Genomic DNA, 26483 nt, shown 5'->3' on the forward strand with positions numbered 1-26483 from the left:
AAATGGCACAACCAACTTCATTCCCCATCCTTCCCTAATCCGATGAGACCTATAACCTCGCTGTTTGTTCCCCTTCCCCAAATCACCCAACCAACCAATAGATAATTCTGGGCAATTTTTTTGTGTTTGTTCTCAGTTTCTTTTCCTTTCTGATAACTTGTGAGTGTGCATTCTGGTGTGGAGAGATCTCTATAAACAGGTTGAGATTCTTTCAAGGGAAGGAAGCTTGTTGTCATGATTTATCTTAAAATATTGCATAGTCCTACTCCTTCTACATCATAGGTTACTCCGTAGATTACACATAGTAAGTCCTTTGCTAAGGTAGTGTAATTTTCCCTGGCCATTTATTTCGTAGGATAGAGTGAACCCAATAATAAAATTACCAACCAAACAAGATGGCACAGTGGTTAGCATACTGTACTCGAATTCAGGGGGATGACTGTTCAAACCTGTGTCTGGCCATCCTGATTTAGGTTTTCCGCGATTTCCCTAAATTGCTTCAGGCAAATGCCGGGATGGTTCCTTTGAAAGAGCATGGCTGACTTCCTTTCCCATCATTTCCTAATCTAATGGGACTGATGACCTTGCTGTTTGATCCCCTCTCCAAAATCAACCGACCAACCAATCTCTCTCTCTCTCTCTCTCTCACCAAAAGGGAAAGGTGACACTTTCTCTATCTCTCAGCACAGTAGTGTCAGCAGTTCTTCCTGTCTGAGGTCTCCATGAATTTATTTCGTATTCCTATCATATCTCACCAAATACTTCATAGGCTTGTGACTGGGGCACCTCAGTGTAGTGACACCTCTATTGGAAATGCTCTGTCCTACAAAGTCTTGCATCCTGTCTAGCTCGTAATTACTCCCTAAGAGTTCTAGTGAAAACAATATGTTGTAGAGGTTTAAGATCCAATGGGCCCACTTTGGAGAAGGTAATTCTTAGAGACAGTATGTAATAACATCCATATTGCTGCTATAGTAGTTTAATGATGTATTTATTGTGATGGATCCATTTCAGACCACCAGCAAAATTTACATAAAATTTTTGATTTTATTATAATGTTGGTTAATCATGCTTTCAGGTGTACAAATTTGGTACTTGTCCCTATGTCATCAGGGGTCACTGTCACTCTGTACTGTGTTAAAATGTGGTGTAGGGATCAGGATTGTATGTTCCTTTATGAAGCCTGTTTATGTGTGTATGTTCCTTTATGAAGCCTGTTTATGTGTTTAATTCTTTGTTATCCACACACAGCTGTTCTACTTTTTGCGACAAGTGCTGTTCTGTCTGCTGTGTTGAAACCTTCTCTGTTAATAGCCTTCTTCCATAATTTGCTATTCAAATTCAGGGTGATAATAATAAAAACAACAAAAAAGGTATGCAAAGGTGACTTATACAGTGCTGCTCTATCACATTTGAGCTGTGCTGAAACCAGACTGCCATCATGCTGTTTCCTTGGTGCGATTGTTACACTGCCTCCGTATGAACTGTCATAACTTCACAACCACAGTGTGGCATTCATTGTGGTACTGACACAGGCAAAGAGGCTCTGGAGGTATTAGCCTCTGGAGATGAATGTAGAGGCAATCACAGAGTAGGATAAGTATGTTTGGAAGGCTGTCTAGGACCCGTATTGTGAGATGATGGTACCCAGAGTTGAAGTGGTGACTGATTGCCTAGACCTCAAGTACAGAGGAGGACTGAGTTGCATCTGCTTCATTGCTGCCCACCTAAAAAGAACCTTGCTGATGCGAGTTTACATAGCATTGCCAACTTTTGGTGCCCACTATAAGATAAGAAACCTGGTGTCAGCAACTACTATGAAGCAGGTGGCTGAGCTGTGGAAATTTGTTATGGGGCATGTCACTTATCCTTAAAGCCAGGGCTGGGAAATATGGCTGCTACTCTTAGTTTATTAGTGAAATTGTCAGGTCAGAAGCTGATCGACAGTATCAAAAATATCCTCCTCTTGTCTATGCTCATGCACATTGTAATGTCCTCACATATCACTTCCCTATGTGGCTGCCTAAGACAAAGTAGCAGGTCTGGTTACTGGTATAAGCAGATAAAGCCAGTGTAAGAACCAGAGTGATGGTAGCTCATTTCTTATGTTGTAAGGCTGAGTTGCACACCTTACTTGTATGTGCTGAAGCTTTACTCGCTAAAAATGGAAAAGGTTTTACAAAACATAAAGTGCTCAAACAAACGTGTATTGGGCAAGTTAGCGAAATATTAAATGAATGGTGCAATCTTGAAGGGTTAGCAATAGTAGCCAACTGAAAGAATGTGTGATTAGATAACATAAATGATTTATTTGAAATCTTCATCAACACAATAATGAATAACACAAAGAAATTTGTTGAAATGAATGGATAAATCAATAAAACATTGTCTGTAGTGTTAAGTTTGCATATTTGCAGAACATGTGCTTCCAGACTCCAATATGTATTTATTTATCAAAAAGGTGTACAGATACATAGTCATGAAGCACCACAAATTTGTAAAAATCCTGTAGCTAACTCATGAAAATGTAGTTCAACATACTTTGAATCTATGTGAATATGTTACTGTTACATGCCAGAAACAAGTGTGAAAAACTGCTAAATTATTAACAGTCCTGAGGTGTTCAGGTCCAACACCCACAAGTATAAACTTGTGCACCCATTTCATTACCCAAAAACAATCACTTTAACTTTTATACCAACTGACCTCTTGCATCCATGCATGACTAACAGATACAGACAAAGAGCATGCTGATGCACAGTCTTACAATACCCCCCCCCCCCCCCCCCCCCGCCCCCTCCAAGCCAAACTACAATATAACTGCTGAGTTTAATAAAATTGGCTGCAATTCAAATTTTTCATATTGTACATAGACACTGAAGCGCCAAAGAAACTGGTATAGGCATGCCTATTCAAATATAGAGACACATAAACAGGCAGAATTTGGCACTGCGGTCAGCAGCATGTATGTAAGACAAGTCTGGCACAGTTGTTAGATTGGTTACTGGTGCTACAATGGCAGGTTATCAAGATGTAAGTGAAGAACATGGTGTTATAGTTGGCACATGAGCGATGGGACACAGAATCTCCGAGGTAGCAATGAAGTGGGGATTTTCCCATATGACCATTTCATGAGTGTCCCATGAATATGAGAAACACGGTAAAACATAACATGAAACTTCCTGGCAGATTAAAACTGTGTGCCCCACCGAGACTCTAACTCGGGACCTTTGCCTTTCGCAGGCAAGTGCTCTACCATCTGAGCTACCGAAGCACAACTCATGCCCAGTACTCACAGCTTTACTTCTGCCAGTGAGTACCGGGCGTGAGTCGTGCTTCGGTAGCTCAGATGGTAGAGCACTTGCCCGCGAAAGGCATAGGTCCCAAGTTCGAGTCTCGGTCGGGCACACAGTTTTAATCTGCCAGGAAGTTTCATATCAGCGCACACTCCGCTGCAGAGTGAAAATCTCATTCTGAAAACATAACATCTCCGACATCGCTGTGGCCGGAAAAAGATCCTGCAGGAACGGGACCAATGAAGACTGAAGAAAATCAATGTGACAGAAGTGCAATCCTTCCACATATTGCTGCAGATTTCAGTGCTGGACCATCAACAAGTGTCAGTGTGTGAACCATTCAACATAACATCATCGATATGGGCTTTTGGAGCCAAATGCCCACTCGTGTACCCTTGATGACTGCATGACACAACACTTTTTGCCTCGCTTGGGCTCATCAACACTGACATTGGACTGTTGATGATTAGAAACATGTTGCCTGGGCAGATTAGTCTTGGTTCAAATTGTATCAAGTGACGGATGTGAATTCATGGACCCTGCATGTCAGCAGGGGACTGTTCAAGCTGGTGGAGGCTCAGTAATGGTGTGGGGCATGTGCAGTTGGAGTGACCCCTGATTCGTCTGGATACAACTCTGACAGGTGACACATACATAAGCATCCTGTCTGATCACCTGCATCCATTCATGTCCTGTGTGCATTCTGACAGACTTGGACAATTCCAGCAGGACAATGCGACACCCCACATGGCCACAGTTGGCACAGAGTGGCTCCAGGAGTACTCTTCTGAGTTTAAACACTTTCACTGGCCACCAGACTCCCCAGACGTGAACATTACCAAGCTTATCTGGGATGCCTTGCAACGTGCTGTTCAGAAGAAATCTCCACATGCTCATACCCTTACAGATTTATGAACAGCCGTGCAAGATTTGTGGTGTTGGTTCACTCCAGCACTACTTCAGTCATTAGCAGAGTCTGTGACACATCGTGTTGCGGTACTTCCGTGTGCTCGTGGGGGCCCTACATGATATTAGGTAGGTGTACCAGATTCTTTGGCTCTTCAGTGTACAATCAATATGTCGAGATGAGCACCTCTCTTCCCTCGCCATTTGCTGAGTTCACAGTTCTTTCTAAGTCTATTGGTTCATTAATGTGTATAAAATCACAAGTTATGTCACATGTGTGTGTCACATAAAACAAAACAAAAATTGATTAAATAATTAACTAGGAATTAATATGGGCTGCTTATGTGAAGTGTCTCTATGCACTCCTTCCACTAATGTTTGCATCATGTTTGAATGATAAGAATCTTTATTGATGGCCAAATATATAAATCATCAATTAACCAATAAATAAATCTTAAATTCCAACATATCATATGTTGGGAGTAAGGTTTGGACAGGTGTACATGATACTGTGTTCATGAAATGTGTAGATGTGGTGGGCTCACCATTCTTGCAAATTCATGTGATCATGATTATTTAAATTACAGTGTATCATCGGTTGTGTATGTGTATCTGATACTAAATGCTCAGGGATGATAACTCAGGGCTGGTGGCCTAGCGATAAACATGTACGTACCTGGAAGCTGGGAGGTCGCAGGATCAAATCCCAGTCGCATTTCAGATTTTTCAATCTGTGTTTTAACCTAGCCTTTACATCTCAGTGATGTGAGGAGTCACTTAAAATGACATATTATTTGGATCCACATTAAACTATAGGTCCCTTTTCCACAGTTGGATAACTGAGGTGAGTTAGGGACATGCAAGTCGCCAAAGTAGTGTCCAATTGAAATCCTTGTATTTGGCCATTGAACTGTGCAAAACTGTTATTAGTGATGATAACTGACTCCTTAACAATTGCCTGATACCTCATTTGTAAATGTAGCTCAGTGGATCTGTATGTTATTGATTTTGATATGGATTACAGCTAATACTCATTTATACGTACAATTACAACTGGTAATTTTGATTGTGTATCTATTGGCAAAGTGGTGGTGAATTTGTTCCATTGTCACTTCTGTTATTTCATCATCAGCCATTTTTCATACTCTGCTGCAGTATCTTCCATTGTGCCTTCGCAACCACACTGTGGAAGTCTCTGCTGGTCGCCCTCTCCGACTACATGGTGGCCGAGTAGCTACCAGGAACAGGTTACTGTTGGTGGATGATGGTTACACCTTGGCATTTACTCTCTCAGCTGTGGAGAGCCTTGCAATAGACTTGTTAGACTATGTACTATTGTGACTTTTAAATACCCCCGGATAGTGTCAAATGCTTTTGCAAGTTGCCTTAACATTCTGATAGTGCTTGTGTGTTAGGTGCGTGTAGTACATATACCAGTTGTGTAGATGGCTTCAAAGATAAAATTCAAAAGGACTGATGTTGGGGCAAAGTTCATACCATGGAATTAGTACTTCCCTATCTATAATCATAGAATTCATCCATTGTGTCTCCTACAATTTGAATGAAATGTACATAAACTACTTGCTTTCTCTTATTTTCTTCCAGGGTCTAGTAATATAGAAAGTTTCGGTGAATAAAGTTCTTAGAGACAGCAATTGCAATACTTGCTGGGAGAATATGTGGCTCTAGAAGACAAGAAGCTATTCCAGCCTGTGCATTAATCATGGCAACATAAAATGTCAACATGTTGATGAAAATTCATAGGTGCAATTTAAACTCCACCTTTTTTATGTAGGAAGTTTTGAGATAAGGTATATACCAAAAACCTTATGGTTCAGTTTTCAAACCTAGATTTTCATGTAGAGTAACCCTCTCTACCTCCCCAACACACTCTTCCTCCTCCTAGTCTGTTGCTTTTTTTCTCTGAGCTCGACTTATAAAAATTTAACATGATCACTATGCACAATCACCTCCGCCCCCACCCCCCTCTTCTTCTGCACCATGGTATTCACCAACCACAGGCTGATGAAAAGTGTGGAAGTCAGTAAAAATTGGTGCATCATGTATGACATCTGCATCAAAATGATGTGGTTTCCTCATGAAATTGTTCATTTTCCTCTTTGTTTTCTTTCTCTTTGAAGCAAATAAACTCTAAGCATGAAGGAAAGTTGGATCCTTTTATAGTTCTGTCTCAATCATAACTCATTTTGTATATTAATCTGTGTCTGCCTATCATATAATCAGATGTATAGAAAATTGTATCATCCTTAATGTCGTCTAAGAGAATTTTCCACTTACATTTGTATACTTTTTTATACTATTTTTACAGGAACAGAAAATGGAAAACATCCAATAAAGCAGATTTTTATTACTTTTAAAACCCTGTTTCATTACAGGTTTCTTCAGCACAGGAGACAGTGCATCACCCGGAAATTATGGGCTAAAAGACCAAGTTGCAGCATTAAAGTGGATCCAGCAGAATATTGAACACTTTGGTGGTGACAGTAACACTGTTACGATATTTGGTCAAGATGCTGGTGGTGCAAGTGTCCACTACCACATGCTATCATCACTGAGTAAAGGTACATACATACATACATACATACATACATATATACATTGCAGTATCACAATAATCAATACACTGAATTGTGACAGATTTAACAAATCCAAAGAGAGGTAAGAAAAAATACCTTCCTGTTCAGTTCTCAAAAGAGCAGTTTCTTGTGAGTGAAAGGAGTATTGTTGTTTCAGAAACAATAGCAATGTCCAGTATCTGTATTTATTTCTTGGTTATTAACATTATCTCTGTGCCATTGCTCTCATTATAAACTGATGAAAGCTTCTTTTACTAGTGCTAAAACATTGTGTTGGTTTAGTTTGTAATTACAGCAGTCATTGTCAATATGCAGTGCATGTGAAATTCTGGCACAGAAAAGTGAACAATGCTGCCTTGAATGTAGTGAACAAATAAATATTTCAGTGGCTTTACTCTATCACATTCAGTTTGCAAGGAAGATAAAATGTTTGACTTGGAAGTCTGTTCTATCCTCCAAGCATTGTTATAAACACTGTGAGAATCTTAGATTTGTGGTCCACTTCCAGTGATAAAACCCAGTCTTTCACCCATCTTACTGAAAGTTTTAATGCATGAATATTTTCTTTAATGACTTTAAGATATTTGTATTTGAGGTACCCATGTACTGAAAGTTAGACAGCACCAAGAGAAATAGTTTTGTTTAGTTGTCTTTAATTTTCTGGAAAGTTAGTTTGGGTTTTTGTCCAACATTATGATGAAAGATACAACTGTGCAACCTGGGCACTTCTGTGTATCAAACGACAGTTTCCTGTTGATGTCCTCATTGTTTTAGAACTGATTTTGTCCAAATCAGCTCTTGATTATCCTGGTTGTTACACATATAACGCCACCCGTAACTGTTAAGTCTCCAATTACATACACACAAAAAATAATTTCTGTCACTTCAAATTCTGATACAGAATTCATCCTACCTTACTCGTAACATTTTTAATTAGATTGTGTGGAGCTTTTCTGGTGGAGAAAATAACTTCTCATATCAGTACACACAAATACAACTTGCTACTCACCATGTAGTGGAGATGCTGAATTGGAGATATGCAAAACAAAAAGTCTGTCACAAATAAAAGCTTTCAGGCAGTAAGGCCTTCGTCAAAAACACACACACACACACACACACACACACACACACACACACACACACACACACGACTGCGGCCTCAGGCAAATGAAGCCACACTACAAGCAGCAGCACCAGTGCATTATGGGAGTGGTGACTGGGTGCAGGTAAGGAGGAGGCTGGGATGGGGAGGGGGAGCCAGCTTCTTACCCCCACCCAGTTGCCACTCACATCATGCAAACGTGCTGCTGCTCGCAGTGTGGCTTCAGTTGCCTGAGACTGCAGTCGTGCGTGCGTGCATGCATGTGTGCGCTTTTTACGACACGAGGAGCAGTGCGAAACTGGATTGCGTACATAACTCACATCTCTCTCTCTCTCTCTCTCTCTCTCTCTCTCTCTCTCTCTCATCAGATGACTTCATGTGTCTAGCTCATCTTCTTCTCTGGGTAATCAGCTACGTCAATCTCCCAAAGGCTTCTTCTACAAAAACTGTTGCTGGTTATAGGAGTCTTTTAGACTCCACTTTTGAAATAATTGGGTAGTTGTAGAAAACTTTCAGTTCAATCATGGTATATTTTCACTTCAACAGGAAACCATTTTACCATTCCTTGTATAATCATTTAAACTCTGTTAAGCCAACTGAGTCATCAAACATTAGACTCTATTAATATACATTTATATCATGGTTGGTTTAATAACCACCATAAATTATTAACATGTCTCACCTATAGAGAGTCCCGTACATGAAGTAAGTAAAAATCTCTATTCAATCCATGCTTCATCTCTCTCTTCAACAATTATCACAGTACCATAAACCACAGAATATTACATAAACACTCCTTGTCCTTTTAATACAGCTTCCAAGGCATGACCGGCAAACACTTGTTTGTGCCGCTCGTCTGATGCAACTCCTGTCCTCCCATGACAAACATCAATCCTGCGCGCGTGCACACACGCACACACGCACACAAGCACACACACACGCACACACACATGTGTTGTGCAGTAAACAGACTCTCTCACAATTGTTGTTGTGTTGTTGTCTTCAGTTCTGAGACTGGTTTGATGCAGCTCTCCATGCTACTCTATCCTATCCAAGCTTCTTCATCTCCCAGTACTTACTGCAACCTACATCCTTCTGAATCTGCTTAGTGTATTCATCTTTTGGTCTCCCTCTATGATTTTTACCCTCCACGCTACCCTCCAATGCTAAATTTGTGATCCCTTGATGCCTCAGAACATGTCCTACCAACCGGTCCCTTCTTGTCAAGTTGTGCCACAAACTCCTCTTCTCCCAAATTCTATTCAATACCTCCTCATTAGTTATGTGATCTACCCATCTAATCTTCAGCATTCTTCTGTAGCACAACATTTCGAAACCTTCTATTCTCTTCTTGTCCAAACTATTTATCATCCATGTTTCACTTCCATACATGACCCATGAACCATGGACCTTGCCGTTGATGGGGAGGCTTGCGTGCCTCAGCGATACAGATAGCCGTACCGTAGGTACAACCACAGCGGAGGGGTATCTGCTGAGAGGCCAGACAAACGTGTGGTTCCAGAAGAGGGGCAGCAGCCTTTTCAGTAGTTGCAAGGGCAACAGTCTGGATGATTGACTGATCTGGCCTTGTAACAATAACCAAAACGGCGTTGCTGTGCTGGTACTGCGAACGGCTGAAAGCAAGGGGAAACTACGGCCATAATTTTTCTGAGGGCATGCAGCTTTACTGTAGGATTAAATGATGATGGCATCCTCTTGGGTAAAATATTTCGGAGGTAAAATAGTCCCCCATTCGGATCTTTGGGCGGGGACTACTCAAGAGGATGTCATTATCAGGAGAAAGAAAACTGGCGTTCTACGGATCGGAGCGTGGAATGTCAGATCCCTTAATCGGGCAGGTAGGTTAGAAAATTTAAAAAGGGAAATAGATAGGTTAAAGTTAGATATAGTGGGAATTAGTGAAGTTTGGAGGCAGGAGGAACAAGACTTCTGGTCAGGTGACTACAGGGTTATAAACACAAAGTCAAATAGGGGTAATGCAGGAGTAGGTTTAATAATGAATAGGAAAAGAGGAATGTGGGTAAGCTACTACAAACAGCATAGTGAACGCATTATTGTGGCCAAGATAGATACGAAGCCCACACCTACTACAATAGTACAAGTTTATATGCCAACTAGCTCTGCAGATGACGAAGAAATTGAAGAAATGTATGATGAAATAAAAGAAATTATTCAGATAGTGAAGGGAGACGAAAATTTAATAGTCATGGGTGACTGGAATTCGAGTGTAGGAAAAGGGAGAGAAGGAAACGTAGTAGGTGAATATGGATTGGGGCTAAGAAATGAAAGAGGAAGCCGCCTGGTAGAATTTTGCACAGAGCACAACTTAATCATAGCTAACACTTGGTTTAAGAATCATGATAGAAGGTTGTATACATGGAAGAACCCTGGAGATACTAAAAGGTATCAGATAGATTATATAATGGTAAGACAGAGATTTAGGAACCAGGTTTTAAATTGTAAGACATTTCCAGGGGCAGATGTGGACTCTGACCACAATCCATTGGTTATGACCTGTAGATTAAAACTGAAGAAACTGCAAAAAGGTGGGAATTTAAGGAGATGGGACCTGGATAAACTGAAAGAACCAGAGGTTGTACAGAGTTTCAGGGAGAGCATAAGGGAAGAATTGACAGGAATGGGGGAAAGAAATACAGTAGAAGAAGAATGGGTAGCTTTGAGGGATGAAGTAGTGAAGGCAGCAGAGGATCAAGTAGGTAAAAAGATGAGGGCTAGTAGAAATCCTTAGGTAACATAAAAAATATTGAATTTAATTGATGAAAGAAGAAAATATAAAAATGCAGTAAATGAAGCAGGCAAAAAGGAATACAAACGTCTCAAAAATGAGATCGACAGGAAGTGCAAAATGGCTAAGCAGCGATGGCTAGAGGACAAATGTAAGGATGTAGAGTCTTATTTCACTAGGGGTAAGATAGATACTGCCTACCGGAAAGTTAAAGAGACCTTTGGAGATAAGAGAACCACTTGTATGAACATCAAGAGCTCAGATGAAAACCCAGTTTTAAGCAAAGAAGGGAAAGCAGAAAGGTGGAAGGAGTATATAGATGGTCTATACAAGGGCAATGTGCTTGAGGACAATATTATGGAAGTGGAAGAGGATGTAGATGAAGATGAAATGGGAGATACGATACTGCGTGAAGAGTTTGACAGAGCACTGAAAGACCTGAGTCGAAACAAGGCCCCCGGAGTAGACAACATTCCATTGGAACTACTGACAGCCTTGGGAGAGCCAGTCCTGACAAAACTCTACCATCTGGTGAGCAAGATGTATGAAACAGGCGAAATACCCTCAGACTTCAAGAAGAATATAATAATTCCAATCCCAAAGAAAGCAGGTGTTGACAGATGTGAAAATTACCAAACAATCAGTTTAATAAGTCACAGCTGCAAAAAAACTAACACGGATTCTTTACAGACGAATGGAAAAGCTAGTAGAACCGACCTCGGGGATGATCAGTTTGGATTCCGTAGAAATACTGGAACACATGAGGCAATATTGACCTTACGACTTATCTTAGAAGAAAGATTAAGGAAAGGCAAACCTACGTTTCTAGCATTTGTAGACTTAGAGAAATCTTTTGACAATGTTGACTGGAATACTCTTTCAAATTCTAAAGGTGGCAGGGGTAAAATACAGGGAGCGAAAGGCTATTTACAATTTGTACAGAAACCAGATGGCAGTTATAAGAGTCGAGGGACATGAAAGGGAAGCAGTGGTTGGGAAGGGAGTGAGACAGGGTTGTAGTCTCTCCCCGATGTTATTCAATCTGTATATTGAGCAAACAGTGAAGGAAACAAAAGAAAAATTCGCATTAGGTATTACAATCCATGTAGAAGAAATAAAAACATTAAGGTTCGCCGATGACATTGTAGTTCTGTCAGAGACAGCAAAGGACGTGGAAGAGCTGTTGAATGGAATGCACAGTGTCTTGAAAGGAGGATATAAGATGAACATCAACAAAAGCAAAACGAGGATAATGGAATGTAGTCGAATTAAGTCGGGTGATGTTGAGGGTATTAGATTAGGAAATGAGACACTTAAAGTAGTAAAGGAATTTTGCTATTTGGGGAGCAAAATAACTGATGATGGTCGAAGACGCTCAGTAGCTCGGTACGGGCTTTTGTCAAAGTTTCGAGAACATACCTTCACCGAAGAGTCAAGCAGTATATTGCTCCCTCCTACGTATATCTCGCGAAGAGACCATGAGGATAAAATCAGAGAGATTAGAGCCCACACAGAGGCATACCGACAATCCTTCTTTCCACGAACAATACGAGACTGGAATAGAAGGGAGAACCGATAGAGGTACTGAAGGTACCCTCCGCCACACACCGTCAGGTGGCTTGCGGAGTATGGATGTAGATGTAGATGTAGAAGTAGAATAATGGAAGTTTGCCCAAGACGAAAAGTTTTTGATGCTTACTGTACTCCACTCTGAGGATTCTCCTAAAAGATAATCCACCACAAATTCACTCCTTTTTTAATCTTTCCAGGTCTTGGGCAAGGCTTGATTGAACCTTTAAAAAAAAATGAGTAGGGTGTACTTCTCCATCTGGTTTAAACTTGGGAAACTCCCTAGCTAACCCTGAATTTGATTCGCATTGTAAATCTGTCATTACTTCACTAGTTCATACTATGTTCGGAGAAGTCACCCTATTTTCCACTTTGTCCTGTATAAGTTTGAATTCTTTCCAAAGTTCATCTACATTTCTCTTAGCGTTACTAAGTTCAGAAGATAAAATATGAGACATGTTGTCGGAGGTTACTCTTGCAGCAACTTTCCTGTCGATCATCTCTTGTGAAACTTCCTGGCAGATTAAAACTGTGTGCCCGACCGAGACTCGAACTCGGGACCTTTGCCTTTCCCGAGCAAGTGCTCTGTAAAAGTTTGGAAGGTAGGAGACGAGGTACTGGCAGAAGTAAAGCTGTGAGTACCGGGCGTGAGTCGTGCTTCGGTAGCTCAGTTGGTAGAGCACTTGCCCGCGAAAGGCAAAGGTCCCGAGTTCGAGTCTCGGTCGGGCACACAGTTTTAATCTGCCAGGAAGTTTCATATCAGCGCACACTCCGCTGCAGAGTGAAAATCTCATTCTGGATCATCTCTTGTACCTGTTCCTCCAGATTACTGATATTTATTATGTCTGAAGTGGCTAGTTTCTATTTAAAATTTCTTTCCACATTATCATCTCGAGTGTTAATGCCCGCCATTTGCGATTGGACTACAGGAATTAGTTTGTCCTGCTTCTCAACACTTTCCTTTAAAGTGTGTAATCTTCGTTTTATAGCATCAAATGTAACATTACATACACTCTGTAATGATCCTAATTTTTTGCTAAATTCAGACTCTACACTATTACATTTATCTTCAATATCGAATTCTAACTTCTTTGCTAAATCTTGGAATTTGGTACTCTGTGTCTGATTAGCCAGTGAACAGCTGATTGACTTGACTACTTAAAGAACTAGTTAATTCACCTTTCAAATCTGTTTTAAAATTTTCCGCTTTAGTGGTTAAAATGTCAAATTCGGTCTTTAAATTTCCCATGCCTTCATGCAACTGGCTAAATTCCTTATTTTGTTCATCTACTTTTGCGCTTAACACTCGTAAAGTTTTATTCTGACCATCCAATTTATTATTTACTTGAGTATTCACTGTGTCTATTTTTCTACTTAAATTAGCGCTCTATGGATCGAGCTTTTCACTTGGCGTTGCTGAATCTGCCTTTTGGTCATCCAACTTAGCATTCAACTGAGTATTTACTGAATCTAACTTAAGACTTTGAACATTTACAACTGCTTCTAAAGTTTTACTTAAAGTAGTAATTTGGGCGTTTTGAGCTTTGATTAATTTCACTACTTTAGACCAGTCAGGCATTTCACTACTCACTTTAATAGCCATGGCTGGTTCTGAAATTTCTCCTAGTTGCTATTCTTGATCCATAACTTTACACATTTTAGACCTTGTGAGCATAAAAATAAAATTCTTCTTTACTCATAATGACTACAATATTAGTCTATTTCAACAGTTCCTTAAACTTTATACTCCAACAATTATTGTTTTCCGCTTATCCAGCATAGAGTTCTAGCTGCATTGGTGAGCGGATGTGTATTCAGCGCTGGTGAATAGCACTGGCGGCATTGAATGTTGGTTTCAGCGTCAGCGTCGGCGAGCGGATGTGGAGTCAGCCCCGGTGAGCAGCACTGGCGCAGGCGTCATCGGATGTGAGGATTGTTACTGTGTCAGTGGCGGTTACGATGTGTGTGAGAACTGTGTACTCTCCACACCAAATCTTCTCAGTTCAAGTATTCTAAGCGTAACTCTTCTTAGTCTAAAATGTTGAGGTCTGCTCTCCGTTCCTTTGACGCTATTACTTTCTTAAGTCTTTTATTGTGTTGCATTCACAACTCTCTTCCATTTGGTTTCTTGGACTCAACCCCATTACTCGAAACAGTTCTCTTATCTTGTTATGCCTGGTTGCTATGGCGACTCAGAATATCTTCTTCCCATTTCCATCTTAAAATTCCCATTTTCTTAGAGTCCTGTCGCTTAGGTCGCTACGTTTTAATGTTTTGACGACACGAGGAGCAGTGCGAAACTGGATTGCACCTCTAGCGAGTCCCGTACGTGAAGTAAGTAAAAGTCTCTATTCAATCCATGCTTCATCTGTCTCTTTAACAATTATCACAGTACCATAAACCACAGAATATTACATAAACACTCTTTGTCCTTTTAATACAGCTTCCAAGGTGCGACCGACAAACACTTGTCGGTGCCGCTCGTCTGACGCAGCTCCTGTCCTCCAATGACAAACGTCAATCCTGCACACACAGATATGTGTTGCACAGTAAATAGGCTCTCTCACACTTATCTTTGAAACATCGCATGTTTGAGGTGGCAGAAGGTCGAGTGGTTCCAGAATTTATGTGGAAATTCTCGAATCACTACAGAGGGGGAGGGGGGGGGGGGGGGGTTGGAGACAGAGAGACACAGAGAGTGCGAGTGCGTGTGTGCATGCTCGCGAGCGTGCTTGCAAGTGGTGGGGGGTCTATTTTAGACAAAGGCCTTACTGGCCAAAAGCTTTATTTGTGACCGTCTTTTTGTTGTGCGTATCAGCGACTCAGCATCTCCACTATATGGTGAGTAGCAAGTTCCTTTTTATAATATTGTTGCATTCGATCCTGGATTTTCCGTTTTGACTTAATGTAATATTTAAATTTTTTCTTAATACCAAACATAAACAAATGTAATCACCATAGTGTTTCTGTATGCTTATTATTCTATAATAGTTATATGTGAGCCTTCTAGAAGCTTTTCTGCAACAACTTATCTTCTTGTTTGATGTCCTCTAATAGCATGTACAGTGCCTGTCCCAGGTTGCAAGTTGTCCCTTCCACCACCCATAATAAAACATAGAGAAGTATCAGCTCTTAAATACCACACTGCATACCTATGTACAAATGTATATTCTTATGAATGAATGACTCACAGTTATAATAGCAGTACAGAATATGTCATTAGTCCATCCTGAACTTTCCATTGTTTAACTAATAGTTTTAGAAGCAGGTAAAACACTTTGGATGGAACTTTAACATTAATTGATCTATTGTTGTGCATTCACAGTGTAACTTATGGGCTCATGTAAACTTCTGACGATGACTTGTGTGTTAGAAATTCTGAAAAGAACTGCTTTTCAGTATTAGTCATGTACTGAAAGGTGTGGCGATAGAAGTTTGTTAGAGTTGATTTTTCTGTGCACACTGTAGCACAAGGTCTAATCAGGAAATGTGCATCCTCTGATAATCCTGCCATCATAAATTTATTTTGTATAAGCTGGGTGTTAGTGACAACTTTACATTTAGTTGCTTTGTTTATAGTTAGTGCTGTCAAGTATTCAAACATGTTTATTAGTCTGTTTAGTATATTCCCTTGTATATTTATTTGTTTACAGTTGCATAACATGTAGTCCTTTATTTATTTTTTTTTTATTTATTTTTTTTTTTTTTTTACTGCTACAAGGTCTCTTTCATGCTGCTATTTCTCAGAGTGGCACTGCTTTATGTCCATGGGCTTCATCTCGAGAACCCACACTGTATGCCAATAAACTGGGGTCCTTGGTTGGCTGCTCTTGGACATCAGCTGCTGAACTTGTGCAGTGTCTTAGGAAAAAAGAAGGGAGAATTATTATTGAAGCCGATAGACAGTTTCTGGTAAGGACACACATTATTTTAGATCTTTGTAATAAACAGTGAGTGGTATTAGGGTTTATTAGAGTGAACTATGTGTGTTAATTATAGGGAGCCTTGTTCTTCTGAATTAAGCAGCATGTGTATACACGCAGACGTCATTTCAAGTCTTAGAACTTTGGGCTATATATTCTTTGATATTTTCATGAGGACATGGACTCTGTATTGTTGTCACAATACATTTTGTTGTGCTTGTATCATGTCAGCACATTGATATATACTTGCACTGGTTACTTTAATCTGTAAACTTTCAGGTGCTATCAAAAGTTGGTAATACTACAGAGTATCCATAAATAATTAACACTGTGTAATGCCCATATCAAATATTGTAGCAGCTGTTGGTACGCATGCAACAGGATGCACTACCTAATATGTTCCAAAACACAGTGCATAAAAATGGGATTCTTTTGCACTTGTGCCTTGGATTCTATTCATAGTTCAAGGTTAAAGTGTTTTGGATAACCCTTGGACTAGGAACCACTTGTATAGTCAACAGAATGATCGTCTTAGTGTTGCTGAACATTACACGCTTCCTGCTGCTTAAGGAAATGAAGCAAATAGGTTAGTTCTTTTCGCATTTGATGTGGTCTATGAAGGGCCTTAAGGGGCTTTTGGAAGCATTGTTAGTTCATGGATGTTTTCTTAGAACACCCCCCCCCCCCCTCTCCCGCCAAAAAAAAATTCATTTTTTCATACCAAAACCGAGCTGTGGAATCAAAAATGGCTATGTACAGCAAATAGCTGAAATTTTTATTGATATCTTTACTGTTTCCAAGATACAGAGATTCAAAGTTACTTTACAAATACATGCAAAATAAGCATGTAAAATCCAGTGTGAGGCAAAATCTAAATAATAAATAACTGCAGCAAATTGCTCAGATTTGAACGTTATATTATCTAGGCATTTATTGAGAAAAGCCATCTTCCTGTTTTCAAAAATCTCTATCTGTTACTGAGAAACACCCCAAAAACATGAGCCCCAGATTCCAAGACAGCTATGCACAGGAAATGGCTGTAATTTCTGTAATATATTCCTAAGATACTGGTCTTGAACAACCTTGAACATTTCTTGATAGCTTTATCTGTTTCTTAGATACAGAAGTTCAAAGTTACCATACCTGCTCATGTAAAAACACACATACATAAAATCCAATTTGAGGGGAAAATATAGTCTATAAAGTGACATAATATGGAGGGATATGCTATAAAGTGTCTCATTTATCATCAGAAGGGTTGTGGGAATCCCATGTACTGCTGAGGCACATGCAAAATTTTTGTAGACTTGAAATTCATTCTGAGGTGTAAAATTAGTTTTGAGTTCTTTCAGTTTCATGTAATAAGCTACCAAAAGTCAACTGAACCATAAAGTTCTTTTCATATGGGTGACATGCCCTGTTGTGGCAGGGCAGAGAAGGGAAACAGCAGAAAAACGCTGCTATCGGAGATCAAAAGAGGCATATAAGCTCCTGACATGTTCTCTAGGGTGGACAACCACATCCAACCCCCCAGGGGTTTCACAACTCTTTTGTGGACACGTGCGTAGAGAGCACGGGACCCCGAGCTAGTGTGGCCCTCCTTCCTTTCCGGGCTGCATACCTTCCCTTTCCTCCTCCTTCCCCCTCCCCCATCTTGGCCCCCCCTCACCTCTGGCTCTTTCCTTCCCTTTCTTCCCCTCTGGGAGTATGGTTTGTGCCTACGTCCGGAGACGGATGCTCTTAACTGTTAAAAATTCCTTGCTTTCTATACTTGCAAGTCTTCGTCCTTCCTCTGTCCTTCTCTTTTCCTTCCCGCTTCTCTCTGCACTTTTCTCCGCTGCGGCGTTTGAGACCCCTCTTCTTTCCTTTCCCTTTCTCTTTTTTTCCTCCCTGTGCGTGTCTGAAGGCCGACCCACGCACTTCCATGCGTAGCCGGTGACGGGGTAACGCGTAATTCCCCGCCCCGGGTAGACAGGTAGGACACGTATGTACCCCCTGGTAACGGCCAGGCCCAGGCAGGGGTGATTACCTGAGCTGATACCTTCCGAAAGTGTCGATTGGTCCCTCCGTCCGTTTGTCGGGAGGTGTGACCTGAGGTGTGAACAATCACCTAAGGCAGGAGTGCCCTCAGTGAGGCTCCCCACAAGGGAGGAGCACGCCATTGGAGACGCTGGTAATCATGGGGGATTCTTCCGCAATGGTTTCCTCACCTTCCACTATGTCTGCTCACAAACGTAAGTTCACTGAGTCTCAGCCACAGACAGTTCTTCCATCGTTGCCACAGTTCCTTGTTGTTTCTCGGTCTGATGAAGGTCACGACTTCTCCACGGTCAACCCTTTCATTATTCAGAAAGGTGTCGACGCAATTGCAGGTCCTGTAAAGTCTTGTTCCAGATTACGGAATTGCACCCTGTTGTTAGAAACAGTAAGTGCCCTCCAGGCACAAAAATTGCTGCGTACTTCTCTGCTCCACACCTTCCCTGTCCGGGTGGAACCGCACCGTACCTTAAATTCCTCGCGTGGGGTCGTTTATACATGCTCCCTCGATGGATTGTCTGACGAAGAAATTCAGCACTACCTGTCTGACCAGGGCGTAATGGCTGTTCATAGAGTTATGAAAAGGGTTGACACGAACATCATTCCAACCCGCACTGTCTTCATGACATTTGACAAAGTTCAACACCCATCGAAAATCAAAGCAGGCTATGAGATAATTTCTGTTCGCCCTTATGTCCCAAACCCTACGCGTTGCTATCGGTGTCAGCGGTTCAATCACACCAGCCAGTCCTGTTCCAATCCGGCCAAATGTGTTACGTGTGGCAAGGATGCCCATGAGGGTGCTTGTCCACCTCCATCCCCTCGCTGCATCAACTGTATGGGTGACCACGCTGCTTCCTCTCGAGATTGCCCTGTTTTTAAGGACAAAAAGCTCATCCAGGAAATAAGAGTGAAGGAAAAGGTGTCGACCTTTGCTGCTCGAAAATTATTCGCCAGTCGCCAGCCCACCGTTCCTCAGACAGGAAAATACAGCACTGTCCTTGCTTCTCCTCGGCCAACAAAGGAGGCGGCCACACAGACTTGCGACCTCACCTTTAGTGGCACGGTCGTCAGAACAGCCAGCGCAAAGATCGCCCGTTCAACCTCACCACTTTCGCCTGCCCACTCTATGGCTCACCCTTCATCGGGTTCTGCTAAATCTCGAGCCCAAAAGTCAGACACCAAGCCTTCCAAAAAAGAGCATACTCGTGAAGAGTTTTTATGTACCGCAACTTCCCAACCATCGGTTCCTCCTTCATCTAAACATCATACTTCTAAGAAGGCTACAAAGAAACCCAGTTCCTCTCCTTCTCCGCCAAGGCGTGTCCCATCTACAGCACCACCTGGCGGAAATCGCCCTCGGCCGTCTTCTGTGTCGCTGAGGCGCACTGCTGGTGGCCGGTCAACCGGCCGATCGCTGGTGGCAGGAGCTGCTCCTGACCAACCTATGGATCAGGATCTTCTGCCTTCGGCTGACTGCCATTCCATGCTGTCGGTCGCTAGCTCCAAGCAGTCTTTGAGTTGACAGCAACTTTGGTCACATTCCTCCATTTTCTGTTCACCCCATGTCCATTATGCACTGGAATATCCGCGGCATTAGAGCCAATAGGGATGAATTGTTGATCCTCTTACGATCCTACTCGCCGGTCATCTTCTGTCTTCGGGAAACAAAGCTGCGTCCCCATGACCGCTTTGTTCTCCCTCATTTTCAGTCCGTCCGCTATGATCTCCCCTCTGTTGAAGGCTCTCCAGCCCATGAAGGACTCATGATTCTTCTCCTTGATACTCTCCCTTATCACCCAATCCCCTTAAACACTTCCTTCCAAGCTGTCGCCGTCCGTCTTTCCCTTTCCGGATACACGTTCTCTCTTTGTACTGTATACATTCCATCGTCCACACCAATGGCACGAGCTGATCTCCTTCATCTTCTTGGTCAGCTTCCACCCCCCTATTTGCTGGTTGGGGACTTCAATGCCCACCACCCGCTTTGGGGATCTCCACATCCTTGTCCACGTGGCTCCATATTGCTAGACGTCTTCCACCAAGCGGATCTAGTTTGCCTCAACACTGGGGTCCCCACATTTTTGTCTGCCTCCACGACAAATTTATCTCATTTGGACCTTGCGGTCGCTACTGTTCCGCTAGCTTGGCGCTTCGAATGGTTCGCCCTTGATGATACACACTTGAGTGACCACTTTCCATGTGTCCTCCGATTGCAGCCTCAACTGCCATATATGCGCCCGCGACACTGGAAGTTTGCCCAAGCCGATTGGACACACTTTTCGTCTCTAGCGACATTCGATGACCGTTGCTTTCCCAGCGTCGACGATGAGGTCACACATATTACCGACAGTATTCTTACAGCTGCGGAACGTTCAATACCACGCACTTCCGAATTGCCCCGGCACCCCCCAGTTCCTTGGTGGAACGAGGCATGCCGTGACGCACTACGTGAGCGGCGACGTGCTCTTCACATTTTCCGTCACCATCCTACTTTGGCCAACTGTATCCGCTATAAGCAGCTCCGTGCGCGATGCCGTCGCGTCATCCGCGATAGCAAGAAGACAAGCTGGACATTCTTTATTAGCTCATTTAACACCTTCACTCCCTCCTCGGATGTTTGGAGTCGGCTTCGACGGTTCTCAGGCGTGCCTAGTTTCTCCCCGGTCTCTGGGCTCACTGTTGCGCATGATACATTAGTGGACGCCGTCGCAATTTCTAACTCATTGGGTCAGCACTTTGCTGAGATTTCGAGCTCTTCCAATTACCCGCCAGCGTTTCTCCCGAAGAAACGTGCAGCGGAAGCGCGACCTCTTGCTTTCTCCTCTCCAAATCGCGTAAGCTACAATACTGTTTTCTCCATGCGGGAACTCCAACATGCACTCTCTTCTTCTCGCTCCTCCGCCCCAGGACCGGATGGTATCCACGTCCAAATGTTGCTGCATTTATCAACCCATAGTCTGCGTTACCTCCTTCGCCTTTATAATCGAATTTGGAGCGACAGTACTTTTCCCCGACGATGGCGGGAAGCTGTCGTTGTTCCTTTTCCGAAACCTGGAAAGGACAAACATCTCCCCTCTACCTATTGCCCCATTTCTCTCACGAGTAGTGTCTGTAAGGTTTTGGAGCGTATGGTGAATTACCGTCTAGCTTGGTGGCTGGAATCCCGCAGTCTTTTAACACCTGCCCAATGCGGATTCCGAAAGCATCGTTCTGCAGTTGACCATCTAGTTGCTTTCTCCACTTATATCATGAATAATTTTTTCCGGAAACGCCAAACAGTAGCAATATTTTTTGGTCTGGAGAGAGCATACGATACCTGTTGGAGGACAGGTATCCTCCGCACACTGTTCTCTTGGGGCTTTCGAGGTCGGCTGCCCCTTTTTCTTCGCGAATTTATGGCAGAGCGCACATTTAGGGTGCGGGTGAACACTACTCTCTCCCGTACTTTCTCCCAAGGAAACGGGGTACCCCAGGGCTCCGTGCTGAGTGTTGTACTGTTTGCCATTGCCATCAATCCAATTATGGATTGTCTCCTTCCTGATGTCTCGGGCTCCCTCTTTGTGGACGATTTTGCAATCTACTACAGCTCTCAACGGACCAGCCTTCTTGAACGACGTCTTCAAGGATGTCTCGATTGCCTCCACTCTTGGAGCATCGAAACCGGCTTCAGTTTTTCTCCCAGTAAGACCATTTGTGTTAATTTTTGGCGACGTAAGGAGTTTCTTCCACCCTCCTTACATCTAGGACCTGTCAACCTTCCGTTTTCGGACGTCACTAAATTCTTGGGTCTTATGTTTGACAGAAAACTGTGCTGGTCCTCCCACGTTTCCTATCTTTCGGCTCGCTGTCTGCGATCCCTCAACACCCTCCGTGTCCTGAATGGTACCTCCTGGGGAGCGGACCGAGTGGTCCTTCTCCGCCTCTATCACGCCTTAGTGCGTTCGAAATTGGACTATGGAAGCATAGTCTACTCCTCTGCTCGGCCGTCTATTCTTCGGCGTCTCGACTCTATCCACCACCATGGATTACGTTTAGTGTCTGGAGCTTTTTACACCAGCCCTGTGGAAAGCCTTTATGCTGAGACTGCTGAACCTCCGCTGTCCAATCGGCGAGCAGTCCTTCTGAGCCGTTATGCCAGCCATCTGTCTTCCATGCCTGCTAATACAGCCCATGACATATTTTTCGACGCCTCCTTTGATGTAGGGTATGCAGGCCGCCCCTCCTCCCTACTACCCCCGGGAGTCCGCTTCCGTCAACTGCTCCATTCTCTTTCCTTCCGCTTTCCTAAAACCTTCTTGACAACTTGGGGTACAGCACCGCCTTGGCTCCGTCCCTGGATCTGCCTGCTCCGTGACCTTTGTCGATTTCCCAAGGATGGTACCCCTTCACTTGTTTATCGTCGGGCATTTGCTGCTCTATGTGCACAAATGACGGAAGCCACATTTATTTACACCGATGGCTCGAAAACATCGTTAGGTGTAGGGAGTGCCTATGTTGTTGGAGACACCCTAAATCACTTTCGGCTTCCTGACAAGTGTTCGGTCTATACTGCGGAGCTTTACGCTGTTCTCCGGGCTGTCCACTACATCCGCCGCCATCAGCGGATACAGTACGTTATCTGCTCCGATTCTCTCAGCTCTCTCCTCAGTCTCCAAGCTCTTTACCCTGTGCACCCTCTGGTCCACCGGATTCAGGACTGTCTGCGCTTCCTCCACCAGGGGGGCGTCTCGGTGGCGTTCCTCTGGCTCCAGGGACACGTTGGTATCTGCGGAACTGAGGCGGCCGATATTGCAGCCAAGGCTGCAGTCTCTCTTCTTCGGCCAGCTATTCCATCGATTCCTGTCGCCGATCTACGGCGCGTTTTATGTCGTCGTGTTGTTCATTTATGGCACGTGCACTGGTCGACACTTCCCCAAAATAAATTGCGGGACGTGAAAACTCTTCCTTGTGCTTGGACCTCTTCCTCCCGAACGCGTCGTCGGGAGGAGGTAATTTTAACTAGACTCCAGATAGGGCACTGTCTTTTTAGCCATAGACATCTTTTAAGCGGCGATCCTCCCCCACTCTGTCCCCACTGCTCTCAGTTGTGGACGGTAAGACACCTTTTAATTGAGTGCCCGTATTTTACTCCGTTACGCGCCCGTCTACAGCTGTCGCCTGATATATCATCAATTTTAGCAGATGACACGCGATCGGCCGATTGCGTTCTAGAGTTCATTCGTGCCAGTGAAATGACGTCAGGTCATTTGAAGTTATATATATAAAAAAAAAAAAAAAAAAAAAACCCCACCACATCCAAGCTTTGACATTTTTTCAAAGAAAATTCTGCACTGGCTGTATGAATGATTTTTATTAAATCTGTGACCAGTTTTGCACCACTTCTCAGTGCATCCTCAGGCAATCTGTACAAAAAATAATATAATAAGAGCCCATATGAACTGTTTGATCCCCCCGATTCTTAGGTGTAAATTAAACTTTTAAAAGCCAGTTTCTTGAATAAAACAAGAAAGTACTCGCATACATTTTCTAAAAGACCCTTGTGCTTCATATTGGTCTGGGCGTTAAGTGAGGAGCGAGGGGATTTCTTCAGAACTCTGAAGATCTAAACCTTTTCCAAAACATTGAGTGCGTTGCCCTTACTTTGAAAGTGTAACACCTGCATGTTGTTCTGGATACCGGTGATATGGTGACCTGTTTCCCGCAAATGCGCACCTACGGCCGATTTTGAGCCTGATTCGCTGATGTGCTCCTTAAATTTTTAAAAAAGATTTCTAAATTTTAATTACCACTTTCACCAGATGACGGTATATTGGACGTGAATGGTGGGTAGTGGCTACAGGGCAATGTTCAATGTTACTATGTTATAAATAGCATATCTGAGTACTTTCTTGTTTCATTCAAACAACTAGCTATTTAAAATTTTAATTTACACCTCAAAATTGGGGGACCAAATAGCTTATATGAGCTCTTATTATAGTATTTTTTGTACAGATTGCCTGAGGATGCACCGATAAGTGGTGTGAAACCGGTTGCAGATTTAATAAAAATCATTCATACAGCCAGTGCAGAATTTTCTCTGAAAAAATATAAGCTCCTGTTTAAAAGACTCTGACTGAAAACTGGGCTACCAGCTGCCTCATTCTACCTTCTACAGCAGCTTTAAAAATTTTGGCACACAAACATGTACATGTTTCTTTGTGCCAATAGAGAAGGAGACATTGGCAGTGGAAAAGAGACAGAAAGTTAATAAGTACTGGAAGATTATAGACAGTGGTTGTGTTGTAGAAAGAGCCAAGGAGAATGTGCGAGAGAAAGATAGGGACACAGTGGCAGTGGAACATTGTTGACAGTGACAGAACAGTAGTGGGAAAAGTGCCAGGGTGGAAGGAATAAAGAAACAGAGAAAGTGGAAGTGGATGATGGACAGGGTATATGACAATGACTGAGAGCAGAAGGGTATGAGCAACTTACAGCAGTGGACTAGTGGGTGTGAGCAGGTTACAGTTAGTGGAGCTTGTGTGAGTGAGAGGTAAGATGCACATTAAAAAGAGTGCGCGTATGTTCCCATGCCAAAATTGTTGGAATTTTTTTAGTGGTGATGAGGAGAGTGGAATGAGGTAGATGTAGCCCACTTTTCAGTGAGAGTTTTTAAGCAAGGCACTGATAGAAGCTTTTTTTCTGTTGGTTTTGATTTTATCTGGAAGGTGGTGCTGAAGTAGGCCCAGCTTTTAAATCATTTGTAGAAATAAAGTGGAATGGTGCATTATTGTAGTTTATTGATTGCCAAGCCAGACTGTCATTAAAACATTAGAAGCTAAGATAATGTCTCTTGATGGTTGCAAGCAAAACAACTCAAGATTTGTGGTTAAAATTACTTTGAACTTGAACCACAAATAAAACAAATTGTAAATATGGTTTTTAATTTCAAAAATATCTTATAACCCAGAGAATCACATTGTCATTTCGAAGGTGTAGTTTTATGCGTGCTACGGTTAAAGTGTTCCAGTTGAAACTATCTGGCGACGTGCACAGGTACTGTTCAGAAGTTTTAAACCAGCTAGTTCGGTGCATAAAAATCAGCAGGCACTGGGAACTCGCATACCTGTTTAAACATCTGTTGAAAAGTAACGACAGCAGGGGGTAGTTCAGGATACACTGTATGCATTAGAAGTTAGAGGCGATCACGATAAATTTTAAATAGTTCAATAGTCATGGAAAAGGCTATATTAGGAAAGGATTGCTGAAGATTAAGAGAAGGCAAAATTTTTAAGGTAATGCATCTATTGCTGTCAGTGTTCCCAGAGATCGAGAACTTATTGGCAAGTTTCTGAATGCTGACCTCCATATCAACATTCCAGTTTTTAATTTAGGTCCACTAATCATTTTATCCTTTGTGTTGAGAATGGTTTGCAACTATTCTCGTTTTTACAACAGTAGTTGAAGTTCATGCCATATCATTCATAACGAATTATATTGGAGAGGAATTAATTTCAGAGCTTTGATAAAACATCAACGACATTCATGTTTGTTGTCAAATTTGTTATATATGTCCACTTCTAGAAGGAATGTGTCTTTAGTGACAGCAGCACTTGATGGAGGTTTGTTATTTTGTTCATCCACAGCCAGAAATTCATCAAAAATGGTATTATAAGGCCAGAGTTAACATCTTAGACTGTTTTTTCAAGATGTTAATTCCATGTAAGCATAGGCTTCCGCGGCCGTTGTCATCTTAAATAAAATTCTTCAGGGTATCAGACCGCATCGTCATAATTTAAAATGCGCCAACGTTAGAGAGGCGATAGAAATAGCCAAAAGACCCGCCAACATGAATAGAGAGGACAGGTACAAGCTTCTGAGGTCTTGGCTGCCTGCAATAGCAGGGCTACGGACCGGCGGCAGAGACGTGGCGGCCCACGCAGACACGCGGAGAGCCGCAGTAGTGGTCGCGAGCACAGAAAGCAATGGCACTCCGCAACCGGCTTCTGGACAGCATGTAAACAGTGTGACGTCACAGCCATCACCTGTTCGCTATTCATCCATCTCCTCCAATGGGGTGGATTAATATAAAGACCAATAGAAAACAGCTATTTCAACCAATGACAGATAATAAAGGAAACACCAATAAAGCATACCTTTCACCCCTCCTCCTCCTCCTCCTCCTACAGCCAATCAAGTAATGACACGGTTTTCTCGTGCAGCTATTTAAGGAACCAAGTGTGTTTCATTTAGCAGTTTAACATAAGGCCCTGATGAAGGCTAGCTGCAACGCTGGCCGAAACGTTG

General features: G+C 42.6%; 1 protein-coding gene across 3 annotated transcripts in view; it reads left to right on the forward strand.

The window, feature by feature from the left end:
- LOC126175499 (venom carboxylesterase-6-like) overlaps positions 1-26483 on the forward strand; it is a 158008-nt gene that overhangs the window by 59707 nt on the left and 71818 nt on the right. For all 3 annotated transcript variants that reach the window (XM_049922321.1, XM_049922323.1, XM_049922324.1), the window contains exons 4-5: positions 6599-6784; positions 15959-16149. In XM_049922321.1, the coding sequence (XP_049778278.1) occupies positions 6599-6784; positions 15959-16149 (377 nt within the window). The remainder of the gene's footprint in view (positions 1-6598; positions 6785-15958; positions 16150-26483) is intronic.

The sequence above is a fragment of the Schistocerca cancellata genome, chromosome 3 (assembly GCF_023864275.1).
Source record: "Schistocerca cancellata isolate TAMUIC-IGC-003103 chromosome 3, iqSchCanc2.1, whole genome shotgun sequence".
NCBI lineage: Eukaryota > Metazoa > Arthropoda > Insecta > Orthoptera > Acrididae > Schistocerca > Schistocerca cancellata.